This window comes from Solea solea, chromosome 16 (genome assembly GCF_958295425.1).
Source record: "Solea solea chromosome 16, fSolSol10.1, whole genome shotgun sequence".
NCBI classification, from domain to species: domain Eukaryota; kingdom Metazoa; phylum Chordata; class Actinopteri; order Pleuronectiformes; family Soleidae; genus Solea; species Solea solea.
Genome location: NC_081149.1, coordinates 24058664 through 24072360, shown reverse-complemented (window position 1 = coordinate 24072360; position 13697 = coordinate 24058664). Strand labels below are relative to the sequence as shown.

At 40.4% G+C, this 13697-nt stretch overlaps 2 protein-coding genes across 2 annotated transcripts; one reads left to right on the top strand and one right to left on the bottom strand.

The window, feature by feature from the left end:
* Window positions 1-251: 251 nt before the first annotated feature.
* On the bottom strand, window positions 252-4308 carry rpain (RPA interacting protein). The gene is made up of 7 exons (XM_058652967.1): window positions 3748-4308; window positions 3426-3617; window positions 3179-3251; window positions 2418-2529; window positions 2188-2251; window positions 774-914; window positions 252-387 (listed from the first exon to the last, which is right to left on the bottom strand). Exons 1-7 carry the CDS (start codon window positions 3817-3819, stop codon window positions 358-360), a joined length of 684 nt encoding a protein of 227 aa, XP_058508950.1. The 5' UTR covers window positions 3820-4308; the 3' UTR covers window positions 252-357.
* A 1086-nt stretch (window positions 4309-5394) lies between these two features.
* On the top strand, window positions 5395-11814 carry znf653 (zinc finger protein 653). Its single transcript, XM_058652965.1, has 10 exons — window positions 5395-5726; window positions 6634-6674; window positions 6916-7245; window positions 7374-7873; window positions 8405-8582; window positions 8930-9008; window positions 9144-9261; window positions 9343-9457; window positions 9944-10043; window positions 10216-11814. Exons 1-10 carry the CDS (start codon window positions 5431-5433, stop codon window positions 10391-10393), a joined length of 1935 nt encoding a protein of 644 aa, XP_058508948.1. The 5' UTR covers window positions 5395-5430; the 3' UTR covers window positions 10394-11814.
* The last annotated feature ends 1883 nt before the right edge of the window (window positions 11815-13697 follow it).

Below are 13697 nucleotides of genomic sequence, written 5' to 3'. Positions count from 1 at the left end.
TCATGGAATCAAAGGGGATCATGTTGAGTTAAAATTAAGTTGGTTCTAGTGACATGTGTTCTGCATTTAAAAACCTAATTATAAAGCATTGCCATCAAAGCTACTCTAAAAATCATTAACAACAAAAATCTAAATCAGCACAACCAAAATAATCTACATTTGAAGTGTAATTTATTTGCACTTCTGTATACAAGCTTTTTTATGTTTCATTGATGAATACGATTGATAATAAACCACATAAACACATTGAATATTTAAAAAATATAGTCTTTATTGCACAAAACAAAACATACAGAGTACAAAATACTCAAAATGAAATCTCACGAGCGGAGTCACTCATGATAGCTGTGTGTGCGTTCACAGGACGATGGACAAATAGTCACAAACCTGAAAACAGAGGAAGTAGATCTGTGAAGACAGTGAAGACATATGGCAACACCAGTACTGCAACTGAAAATGTGCGGAATGCAATTTTATTCATTTATGTCTGAGTGGTACGAAATTAAAAATACACTTTCATTTTTTATTTCAAAATTAGTTCAGTTTGTACAGTGGCTAATATGCAACTTCACCCCTAGATGTCACTAAATCCTACAAACTGGTGCTGTAATTGGGTTCCATCACGTGCCTCCAGAATTTTCTCGAGTCCCCCTCCTGTTTAAAATGACCAGGTTGTGGGTCACGTTAACTCTCCTCCATGTTTGTACTACCTTTAGGTTATATTGTCCACCACCCCGTGAAATCCCCAGGTGACTTGGCAGACTTTGCTGTACCTTGCAGCTGATCATCAGGTTTGAAGAGCTGTCAGTGTTTGCCGCTACAGAGAAAACAGGGTTGTGGAGACAGTCTTCCATGTGCTCCGACACCCGGGACTCTAGCAGATGGCGCAGGACGTCTGGAGTTATGTTACGTTTCTAAACAGAAGATGTACAACAGTGGTGGATTTAAGCTGGGACCATAAATTAGGTGAATGTTATTCTTTCAACACAGTTTACAGACTCTAAGCCGAGTCACTGCATGGTCTTTTATTCTCAACACAAGGCAAGCAAAAATCACGATAGCACATTTTGACTAAGTCATGTCTTTATCATCCGTTTCTGGGATAATCATGCAAGATGGTTTTGAAATATTGGCATGTGTATCATGTGACAAGAATGTGAGTGATAAAAGTCTGTCAGTTAAAGCTCCATGTTTTTTGAAATGATTAGTTATAGGTAGTAGGAATGTCACTTTTTATCCCAAGCTCTGACATCTGTTCAAACCTGGGGAGGAAAAGTTCTAACTTGTGACCTTAAAAAACATGTTCGAGTTCAAAATATATAGCCTACAAGCAAACCAGACCATCTTAAAAAATCCCCCTGGGGTCCAGCAGAGGGTGCTGTGAGTGCAGCTTGGCCTTAGTCATTCAAACTTGCTAGATGGCAATAAATGCATCAGCACATATGTTGTAGTAATAGGAGAGTTGTTTAAAAGAGATAAACAAAATATTAGACTGATATTAAGTATCAAGGTTATGATACTGGCAACCCTTACCATTTACTCAGGATGCACAATATTACACCTTCTGCCAATATCCGATATATATTGGGAGTGCTTGGGCCGATAACTGATACCAATACATAAATGTTTTTTCCCTGTGCCCAACTGCAGAGGTTGTTTTGTCTCTTCTCTAGTGAAATTAACACATTATTTTGCCTGTTCATCCTGCAGCAGATAGATATAGATATACATTTTCTTCATTGAGCAAAATAAATAATCGTTACCAAAAATAATAGTTGTAGAGGGCGCCAAAATAGAAGTCAAGGAGGTAGAGGCCTATTTAGCCTACTGTTGTACTCATGAGTCATATTGGCAGATCTGTGTCTGCCAATATCCGATAATCTATTTTAAAGCCAATATCGTGCATCACTACTGTTTACAGCTATATTTGACTCCATGTCAGCAAATAACAGTTCCTGTTTGTAATGTGATTTTAGCTTAACAGTTACACAACAAAGACATATAAACACACACATAAGTATATACATATTCAAACTACAATTAACATTCAGCAAACCAAATATCAGTCAGTGTCTGATAATGTAATATCAGATGTACATACTCAGCATTATGGCACCTTCACTGTTCCTTTTTATGTACAAAGAAAACTATTTTTTAATCATAAGATGATAGTGTACAAAAACATACCTTAGTGTTGATGTACACTCCACAGGGACAGGAGATAAAATGGCTGTTGATATTTAAATTGTTCCTAAAAAAGACATGAAACACACGTTGAGTCATAAACACTTTTACAACCTTTTAGTTCAGACTTATACATTTGTTTCTTCAACTTAAATAATGTGTACTTAATTCATATATACAAACTTGATAAACTACCTTTGTCAATACATTTTGGAGGAAAATATTTGACTCACGCGCAACACATGGGGCAAATAATATGCATCTCTTCCATCCCTTCCACAACAGACGAGATGTACTGCTGTTCAAACAGCAGGTTTCTCTCATACTCATCAATAATAGACATTTCTAAAGAAAGGGAGAACAATGACATCAAGCTCAAAACACACTTGATCAGTCATCTCGTCAATTCAATTACTAATATATTGACCCCAAATATCAATATTTTAATTAACAATACAGAACTTTAAGCAGATTTCCCAGTGAATCAGACTGTGATACTGGTGGAGCGGGATTAGCACACCTGCACTTTACGATTTATGGGAAGAAACAAATGCATGGTTAAGATTTTTTAAATATATAATTGCAGAATTCTTGCCATCTTGTGATATCATCATCATCCTATGCTATTTCCCAACCCAAATATAATCTTTACAGTTATGTGACCCATGTGGAAAAGCTGAATGATCTCAGTAAAATATCTATTTGCAATTTAAGAATGTGAACCTAACAGTTTTGTATTTAGTACTAAACATGAATGTCTATACTCCAATATGAGTATGGAAGAATTCTTATCCTTGCAGTAAACTTTTACATTTGACATAAAATGTCACGGTGGCATAGTGGCTAGCACTGTTGCCTTGCAGCAAAAAGACCCAGTCCGAAGCTACCCGCAGCCCTCAGGTGGAGGATAAAGCGGTAAACAATTAATTAATTAGTGTTTGAACTGACAGAAATGGAAAAGACAGACATGATTTAGATTACAGAAACATGTTACCTTGAGACATGAGCTCTTGTTGGATTTCTTCAAGGACTGCCAGCTCATCATATTCTTTCATAACACTGAACATCTGTTTTTTCAGAAAAAGAGGAGGACATACAATAAGATGGAACCTCAACCTACAAATGATGACAAGTGTATGTCACTGGAACATTCGTGGACTGTTTGTGTCTAAGCTACTTGAATTGTACTAAAACATTAGACATTTATACAGCGGTGTTGGAGACTGGAGAGAGAGACCGACCTCTGTAAAGCCCTCCGGCCCCCATAGAGAGGGCAGTCCCCGCCTCTCTGACTGAAGGGCGCTCCACTCTTCCTCCATCACCTCCTGGACGATCATAGAGGCCCCGGAGCCGCTGAGCTGCGGACTCTCTCCCGTCTGACGGTACCTCTCCAGCAGCCTGGACCGGCTGTTTTTCAACCTGTCCACGCAGCGCTGGTGAGGCACGTACACAGACACGGGAGAAAGACAGATCACAAACAGCTCAGTGCTAAATATACACAAATGCTTCGGTGGCCCCGACAGGCTCGCTAGCTACTGGGCATGATTACGTTTCATGTCTCACCTTTCGATACGTTTCTTTCCATGGTGGTGTCGTTCCTTTATAAAGTGAACGGTGTTTGTTTATTGCGTCCATTGGTGACACTGCTAACAATTCAAAAGTCGCCTATACACAAATACACGAACCCAAACCCAGGCTAAAGTTGGGAGAAGTTGACAGAACCACAACATTTCATCTTATAACAGCGCGCCCCGGAAGTTAATAAGCACTAACGTGAATTGCATGATGGGTTGTGTAGTTCTTTTTCATTGACCTGCGTAAAAACGTGACAAAGTTAATTTAAACATCAAAGACAGTCATAAATATGTAATGGGCACCAATACAGGTGCAGTTCAGGGTTGTATGAGGTACTGACACTTTATCGATACTGACTTCAGTGACCGTAAACTATCTGGGATCCGTTTGTTTTGTAATTAAACTACAAAGATTTTGTGACTTTTGTGTGGTGCCTCCATATAAGGCAGCTGGTTGAATCTATCTGATGTCCTCTAATTGTAGTAACATGCTGCAAAATCAGGAAGATTAAAGCTGTGATGTTTTGCTTTTAATGACTAATACAGCACATTTATGTCTAAATGTAAACACTGACTGTAAATATGTACTATCATATTGTACTATCAACACCTCACCGATTGTCCATCTCTTCTGAAGATACACACACACAAAAATCACATTACTGACTGTCATCTTTCATTAATTCTATTCTCATCTGAAGAATGTTCCACTTGTAGGTGCACATGTCACACTTAATAGACAGAATATGAAGGAGAATACCATATTTTTATATGAAAAAATACCTTTGTGTGAAAATGTGTAAAATTCCTCTATAAATTAGTCATTGTCCATCTTGATTATCTTCATTATTCTGCTGTCATTGTTCAAAGGTCTAGTGCTGTAGATTTTCAAATGAAAACAGTGAGACAGGACACATTATTCTAAACTTGTCATTAGATTTCATGTTTCTATATGAAAGAAATGTGAGAGTGAACTATGTGTGCTTCTGGATTAAAACATGTCATGAACCCAAGGCTTTGTTGATTATTTGAATTAATTATTCAATTGACTCTGCATGCAGTGATTCCACCATGGCTACTACCTTAACTATCAAATTCTTAAAGTCTTAAGTCCTTCGTTATTTTTGCTATTTTATTTTATTGTGTACCTCAAGCCGGGAGTCTCTGCAAAAATTTCATTATAACCTCATAATGACAATAAAACTTCTTGAAATCTTGAAATTCTGAATCAAATTCAATAAAATAAAATAAAAACATTGAATTTGAAGGCTGTGAACATACAGTATATATGAAGTATACAGACATTCCGCGGCACACTTAATTAAGTTGATATAAATCAATGTTTTGTAAATATATTGATAAAGTTGAACAGGATCAAGTTTCCCATCTCTATTTTCATGTTGCACATTGGTGTTCGTGCTATCGCGGTCCGTGTCACACATTTTCATTATTGTATCGTTCCGACAGTTTTCGCCTCGTACGGTGAACATTCCTCGCTGTTTTGACGCATAACTATGTGCACATATTTACAACAAGACTGTGTGCTACAGCGAGCAACGTTAATAACCGTCTATTTATCATCGAAAGACCATGAAACAAAAGTACTTCTACCGTTACTTCCTGTGAGGTCCGATACAACTTCCGCTACGTAATACCAGCTGTTGTGGCCAAGATGGCGCATAGCCCGACAGAGTTGGAGAGTTCCCTGGACGCCGACCAAGCTGGGGAACAAGTCAGAGGGATTTTGAGGCGCTGCAGAGGACGACCCAGACTCACAGACTCTGACCGGGCTCAGAGACGCCTCGAATCCCGAAAGAAGTACGACGTGCGGAGGGTTTACCTAGGAGAGTCACATAAGCTGTGGAGTGAGCTCCGCAGACGGACCAGCCTGAGTGATGCGGGATTGGCAGAGTATCTGATCCTGCTCAACTCTACATATGGAGACAAATACCAGCAGAAATACAGCGGGTAGGCAGTGGCCACTGTATTATTACATACTCTACTGTACATTATAATGGAACACGTAAATGACAGGATGTGAGGTCCTCTCATAGTCCATTTTGAGTTTTCTGGTGGAGCTAAATGTGCACACGTTTGTGTGTTTTCTGCATTAATTTATAGTTGAAATGTCAACGTTTCTTATCTTATTCTCACCGGTGTCAGCGTGGAGTATATGGAACATTATGCTGCATTGCTTTCTTTGTCTTTTCCCCCTCCTATGCCTATTGTACACATATTTGCCATGATATGGGCAGTCTCCTGTAATGTTATTATTATTAGGGATGACCTTATTTGACATTCAGTATCTGTGTCAGTGCAACATTGGTCAACATCACTGGATTTAATGTTTGAAAGAGTTATAAATGAAAGATCCATTAACCTTAATGTGAGTGAGGGTCTCATATGTCTGAAAAAATGGTGGACAATTAAATTTTTTTAAATGACTGGTTATGCATCAGTGTATCAGACTGATAGCGATCTAAAATTTGTAGTCCTGCATTTGTAGTCAGGGCCTTGAGACTCTGGAAGGTCCAACCCAAGGAGATGGGGTCAGCACACTCAGGGATGCCTTTAAGTCCCTTTTGAATTTATACCTGTATTGGAACGTTTGCCCTAATTTTTATGATTTATCATATCCCTGCCCCCTTCCGCCATATTTATTTTACAAATACTTTTAACCCATTTCTATGAAAACTGATTATTTTATTTACTCAGCTGATTTTAGGACCTGTGTGTTTTATCTGTAGTGCTCTATAAATTACATTTGTCACCATTATTATTGTTGTGACCATCAATGTCATTTGCAATTTTTTCACCAAACTGTATTGTTTTATTGCACTCACATGTTTCCAAATGATATAACTGTGCATTACAGGAAGAAGATTGCTCCTGAGGTCTCAGTGAAACAGAAAAAGGGTGAGTGGAACCATAAACCGATGGCGATATTTCCCAAAAGCATTCACATGTGGCATTTTATAGCTGGCTGTCTGTTAAATCTCTTTTAAGTACTTAAATTGTTAAATTTTTAACAGCCAGACAATATCTGTTGCTCAAAATTAAAAAAGTAAGTAAGCAGTAAGGTGCTTTATATCTATTATATTGTTACACTGAGGGTCAACTATTAATACGATATATAATAATTTGTCTTGTCTCCCAGGCAGGAGGGAGCGAGTGTCAAACCTCCAGAGCCTGGTTTGTTGGTACCAGGATCACTGCCACTCCTGTCCCCACGAGCCACAGCTCAAAGCTCTAGAGCCCCAGCCCAATTTCTCCACTGCTGCTCTCTGGCAATGTGAATCAAACCACTCGTTTGTGCAGTACCTTTTCTCACCTCCAAGGGAGGCAAGTGATTCAGAGCAGGAGGAGGAGGAGGAGGAGGAGGACGAGGGTGTCAACAGCGATGACAATGCTGAAAAGACAGAATTGGTTGCAGCTAAAGGCACAGAGAGCAGGAGGAGAAGAAAAGAGACTCACAAACAATTCAAAGGTGCAGATTAAAAACTTCATAACTTGAACTGACTTATTCTTTGCTTTTGTTATTAATCTCATGTGACATTTAATGTACACCAGCTGCTCGTAATTGACATATTAGTTTCATCATTTGCTTTTCTGTAGATGTGGATGAAAACGTGGATGTTCCTGAGGAACAACAAACAACCACAAGCCCAATCAAAGAAGATGCGGCTCTAAACCTCCAGTCCAGTTCAGAGGCTCCTTCCAGGGATGTTCCACTTATAGGGCAGGCTGTGTGGGAGATGGAGATGGAGATGGAGCAACAACAAGGCTCCCCCTCTTCAGCATTTCACTCCATTCCCTCAGAAGGAGAGGCTGAGGATCTGGGACAAGACAGTGATGCTGGGGAAGAGGAAGAAATAAGGACTACACCAGATAATTATGATTGTGTTACCATGACAACAGCCTTAGCTGACAAACAGGAGAAGACAGATGAGGACCCGGTGCTGTCACAGACCTTGAGTGGCTCTGTGGAGCTGAGTGCTCAGACAGTCCCAGCATCCGTGCAGGAGCAGAGTGAGCTGTTTGACCCCCAGACTGTGCAGACGGTAGTGAGCAACTGTGAGATACCTGAGCAGAGGGCGGCTTTGGAAGGCTCACAGGTCGGTGAAATGAGTATCTTGATTTAAAGCTGTAGTTTGTAACTTTTGGTGATATATGTTGTTGTGACTATTCCACCTCTGTTTGGGCTTCATGAACAGAAACAATGTAACAATGTTTGTATGCGTCCTCATTTGAAAATGGGCTCTATCGTGGAAGACTATCAGACCTGACTCAGGTGAGTTTGTGTCTCAGAGACTGAGATCCTGGCAGTGCAGGGACAGGTGGAGACAAGAAGGTGAACAACTGAGTATACTGAGTAGTAGAATTTACTCCTGGAAACTTTTTGTGGGCCCTTCTTTGTGTTTTCAGTCATACTCCATCCTGTTTGCAGTCGTCTCTTTTAATCTGCACAATGTTGCTGTTCTGTCTTGACATAAAAAAAAATCACTTCCTGTGTGCACAACCCATTTGTTTATATGTAAAAGTTACGTACTAGAGTTGTAAGAGGTGGTATGATATTACCGTCAACAGTAGAACTAGATAAAAGAGGTATAAGTACACAGAACACTTTTTTTCATTTTCTTTCTCAGTTAATTATCATCACCGGCTCCAGTTATGAGGCGCTCGCGTCAGAGGGAATCCAGCTCAATGTGGGTGGTGGAGACATGGAGGAAGTCACATGCACTGTCATCGGGGGCGTCGCCTACAATCAGGTTTGCGCTTGCGACTCAAAAATCAGGACGGCAGAGGATGAAGACTCCATGACAGGTGTGCTACGTTCAGCAGATGTCTATGAAATGCAAAGACACATAGAAATTCAATTGCCTGAAAGGGATTCTAGGCCCCTGTTCTGACCAGGTATTATGGTCTGTCCTGAGCGATCCCATCACAAGTGGACAATGATGAATGTATTTATTAATTCCTATTATTATATTATTAAAATGTATCCTGAATGCACATTCTGTGACCACTGAGAACAGAAACCCACAGACTGTGGGAAGCTGCTCTCATGTGGTCGGAGGAGACACACATGCAGGATGTGTTTTAATGCCAAGTGTCTCTCCTTGAGTCTTGATAATATATAATACGGTTTTTGCTATATTTCTTTTTTACAGGTCTGAGTGACAAACAGCTGCTGCAGCCCACAGATGACGCTCTAGAGCTGAGTAGTGACAGAGAACTGCAGCGGAGCAGGTTTGTTGTGCCCATACTCTATATAATGAAGTCACAGAAGAAGTGACATTCAAATAAATTAAGGATGTGTGAACTCGGAGCTCTGCAGGCATAGTCTTCCCTCTTTCGTCCAACTATTGTCTTTTGTTTTTCCAGTGTCAGGTCAAAGAGGAGCAGACGAGGCCCAGTCATCGAGGCTGACGGGATGCTGAAGATGTTCCACTGCCCGTACGAGGGCTGCAGTCAAGTTTATGTAGCTATTAGCAGCTTTCAGGTACAATAACAGCGTATGTTCATGCTTCAGTTTGTTGATCTGAAGACTGAAATGACATTTTTTTTGTTTCATTCACTTTAGAATCACGTGAACCTAGTTCACAGGAAAGGGAGGACCAAGGTTTGCACTCATCCAGGCTGTGGGAAAAAGTTTTACCTTTCAAATCACCTGCATCGCCATATGATCATCCACTCAGGTGAGCTGTGGTGCCAGTTTCTCACCTCTCTGAATGCAAGTTTTAGGTGATCACCATAGAGCTGTTGCCCCCTAGTGGTTCCTGACAGTACTGCAGGGGGAAAGGTCATATAAAACCATGTTTTTTTTATTAATTATTATTATTAATTTGCTGTAAAGTATGTACGATAGATTTTAAGGAATAAAACCAAGCCATGACGATAAATTAAGTGTCAATGTTCTTATATCTGATCTAATATAATATAGGAATTATTATTTTATTGCAATTTTATGTGTAAGTATCCGGTGTCAGCCGGTCATTTCAGTATTTGCACTCACAATAAATTTGTTGATTTTAATTTGTAAATTGTTGTTTATGTAAACCTTTCAAATATCGCATGGATCCCATGTGCTGGAAGATATGCAAGTTCAGAAAGAAAGTGGACTGATGAATAATCTGCACTGAAAGTTTGGATCCAATATTCATAAAATTTATCTTATTTTACAGGGGTGAGAGATTTCATCTGTGAGACGTGTGGAAAATCGTTTAAGCGTAAGAATCACCTGGAGGTTCACAGGCGGACGCACACGGGGGAAACGCCACTTCAGTACGTCACCATTCAACATTGATCACACAGCACATGCCTACTGTCACACTCGATCATTCAGTTAACACGAATAGGGATTTGTACTTTGACGAATGTTGAATTCAAATAATAACGTTAAACACTTCCTCTTCTCTTCTGTGCTCCTCCATCTTCACCCATGTCGCCTTTTAAGATGTGAAATCTGTGGCTACCAGTGTCGCCAGCGTGCGTCTCTGAACTGGCACATGAAGAAACACACTTCAGAAGCCCACTACAACTTCACCTGTGAGTTCTGTGACAAGAGGTTTGAGAAGCTGGAAAGTGTTAAATTCCACAAGCTGAAGAGCCACCCAGATAAACAGGCCACCTGATTATGCCTGACTCGACTGCTGACCGAAGCTACGGTTTGGCCCTCAGGAACCCGAAGGAAGACTTCCAGTGAAGGGAGAGACTTTCCTACAGCGGGGTTGTCTTGCCTCTCATGTCCAGGACGTCGAGGACTGTCCACCAAACCGTGGACAAGTGCAAGAGTGAGCCACTTTGACAGCTGTGCAGGACACTGCTTAGTCTACTGCACATTAATGATGACCAACTGACCAGTCTGCTGAACTACGCTCGTTCAATCATGGTTAAAAAAAAACAAAACATGTAAAAACATGACCAAGCTCAGCAGCTCTTACAAGTGTTGGATCTTGAAGTGAACAGCTGTAATAAGAGGAACTGGTGCTGAAGTTTATTACCTTCAACTGCATTGTGTCCCCTTTATACCTGATGTTAGATTATGTTTCCTGTGATCAGATCAGTGCTTCAGCACGTGCATTCACATCTGGTATTAACATCCGTCACCAGTGCCCACATCCTTTTGCTATCTGACCACGATCGCCCCACCCTTGCATCACCTCCCACTCTTCTTCAACAGCAGAATACTGCTTCACATCCTGTGCGCTACCATCAGTCAACTTCAACGAGCAGAAAACTGACTGTGGAGTTATGTCGCCACTTTCACGTCAGCTGTGCTCGGAGACGCCAACATAGGAGACGCATCAGAGACTCGCTGCATTTACACTTCTGTTCAATGTGGTCACAATCCATCTCCGACCACCTCCCGAAGTGGTTTGGCAGATCGGATAACAATCCATCCTCAGTGTGTCCTGTACTTACAAGTGGTCAGGTGCTATCAGATTGTATTTGGATCACAGTAAATGCTTTTTAATGCCAGATTTAAAGGAGGCCAATATGTAAAACTGTGCCTGGTTACAGGTTGTGCTTCACTGACCAATCATATCAAAGATGTAATTATATTCCTTGTGAACATTCATCACAACAGCCTTTTTATTTACTATAACTTCACAAATACAACATGATGTTTAAAACTATTAACAATAGTCAGCCACTCTTGTGTGTTTGAGTAAACAGGAGCAAATGTTCATATATCGATATGAGCTAAAATGCAGGGCTGTTTCTTTATTCCTGTGTCTTACACATGGATCATCCTTCGATAAGGAGACTGACCTTTTGTGTGGGTCATGCAGCTTTAGGCCTGGGCCATTCTTTCGTGTCCACTAGAATCTTGAAAGTCTGCCTGATGTAAAGGTCATCATTCCCATTTCCACTGTGGTCTGTGCAGACCAGACCAGTCTCCACAGCATCTTGTTTTGGTCCTAAGAGACCTTGAGAACATTAATGTGAGGAGGTCTGCCAGTGTGCACCTCTGACACAATGACCATGGCCATTTACAGTGTCCTTGTGTTAACTCATGTCAGTGTGAAGAATTAAAATGTTGACCAGGGAATAGTGTGTGAACTTTATTTCAGGCTGTGTTTGAAACCACTCATGTCTGACTTTTCATTCGATGTGACTGTGGCCCTCACGAGCAGAGAGGACCACCTCTACGTGGACTTCTTGCTTCTCATTTGACAAAGAGTTTTGCTACCTGTACTGTTAGAGTTCTGAGATTGATTGATCCGTGCCACAGAGCAAACAGTCAAGACCGCTGAGAGTTATTTATCACACAATCTAGCAGAAGGATGTCAAATGTTGCCTCTTTAATTCACGTCAGTCCAGAGATGAGCATCTGCTGTGTGGGTCTGAAGACCAGTGTTTATCTCTTATGTGTGTTTGTTTTTAACCATTCCAACAGTCCTGACTCACACACAGGCGCTGATGAGAAACGCTGTGAGTTTACAGTGACACTTTTCTCAGGAAGACTTCACTCTTACTCCCCTCTTGTCCTTTTTCTTGTCTTCCTGGCTGTATTTTCGATACACATCCCTCTCATGAATCCCTCAACTATAAGATTGTGACTCGGCTGTTTGCTCTGATTTGCATTTGTGTGACAGAAATGGTTAATAATATGCATATGCAATGGGTTCTTGCCTCTTACTAATGTACTCTGTGGCGTTTGAACACGTTGGGTGTGGGTAAGTGTGGGCGTGCATATAAAGTAAGAGAAGGCATGACACTTACTCATTAAATGACGTCATACACACCATATCCTCTCCGAGTGGCATCAGATAACAGAGCTAAGCTGTCTAAAGTTGATATTTGAAATGATGGGATTGATGTAATCAGTTTGAATTTGTCGGGGGCTTTTTTTTAGAGATTCAACCACCGATTATTTTGATAATCGATTAATCTGTTGATTGTTTTCAATCGTTTGGTCCATAAAATGTCAGAAAATGTTAAAAAAATGTTAATCAGTGTTTGTCAAACCTGGAAATTATGTTCTCAAACCAAAATGATTCAGTTTTGAATGATTTCTTTGTTTATATGGAGCAAAGAAACCAGAAAATATTCACATTTAAGAAGCTGAAAAAATCAGAAATCTTGTTTTAATCGTGAAAAAGCTTCAAATTTTTCATTTAGTCATCGATTACTAATCGATTAATCGAGTAATTGTTTCAGCTCTACTTGTCTTTATTTACATTTCGGACGCACCCATCACAGGGCTTTTCTTATCAGCTGCTGAAAATGTCAGTGTCTACCAGCTGTGACAGATCATCATGTAAATCATCAGCCTTTCTTTATTATTTTGCTGTTAAGTCATTCTGTTTTCCACTCGTCACTCTCAAGGAGTTTATAAATCATACGTAAGAAAAAAAAATGAGGTCACCATCTGAGAAACTGTGAAAATGACCTGTGAAAACACCACCTGACAAAACTCCTCTCGTTACGGAAAATGAAGAAATCCAGTCGAGTGTGTCAGTCGAGGCGTGACAACATTATTTGCATGCGTACAGTGTCAGGCATTTTTATTTAAAAGTAAATCCACTGTGCTTTGCATTAAAAGGGAAAGCAGAAGGACACAAAGGGAACACTATGTCAACGCACGAATATACAACCATTAAGTAGTTGCTGACTATCACGTAGGAGCTGAAATGGCTCTCATGCTTTTGCCAGCAGGCCAAAATAAAGACAATTCTCTCCCAATTCTCTGGATTAACTGTAATGCACTTTATGTGAGTGTCAGTGTGTCCTCTGTTGCCCCATTTGAGCTTTAACTGACTCCATACTTTTTAAGATACAGTTTCTTTTTTGTCTTTAAATCCCTGAATGGCTCTGCCCTGTCCTACCTCTCTGAGCTGCCACACCCTCACACACCGTCCCGCTCACGCAGGTCAGCTGATCAGATGCTCGTGACTTTGCTAAAAACGAAACGCAAGCTCACAGGCGACC

What these genes read in the sequence shown, in the direction of transcription:
- rpain (XM_058652967.1), bottom strand. Translation starts at nt 3,819, where the DNA reads ATGGACGCAATAAACAAACACCGTTCACTTTATAAAGGAACGACACCA. An exon ending in GGAAAGAAACGTATCGAAAG is followed by an intron (nt 3,618 to 3,747) that starts GTGAGACATGAA and finishes GTGCCTCACCAG; the next exon opens with CGCTGCGTGGACAGGTTGAA. An exon ending in ACAAGAGCTCATGTCTCAAG is followed by an intron (nt 2,530 to 3,178) that starts GTAACATGTTTC and finishes CCCTTTCTTTAG; the next exon opens with AAATGTCTATTATTGATGAG.
- znf653 (XM_058652965.1), top strand. Translation starts at nt 5,431, where the DNA reads ATGGCGCATAGCCCGACAGAGTTGGAGAGTTCCCTGGACGCCGACCAA. An exon ending in CGGCTTTGGAAGGCTCACAG is followed by an intron (nt 7,874 to 8,404) that starts GTCGGTGAAATG and finishes TTTCTTTCTCAG; the next exon opens with TTAATTATCATCACCGGCTC. An exon ending in CCATATGATCATCCACTCAG is followed by an intron (nt 9,458 to 9,943) that starts GTGAGCTGTGGT and finishes CTTATTTTACAG; the next exon opens with GGGTGAGAGATTTCATCTGT.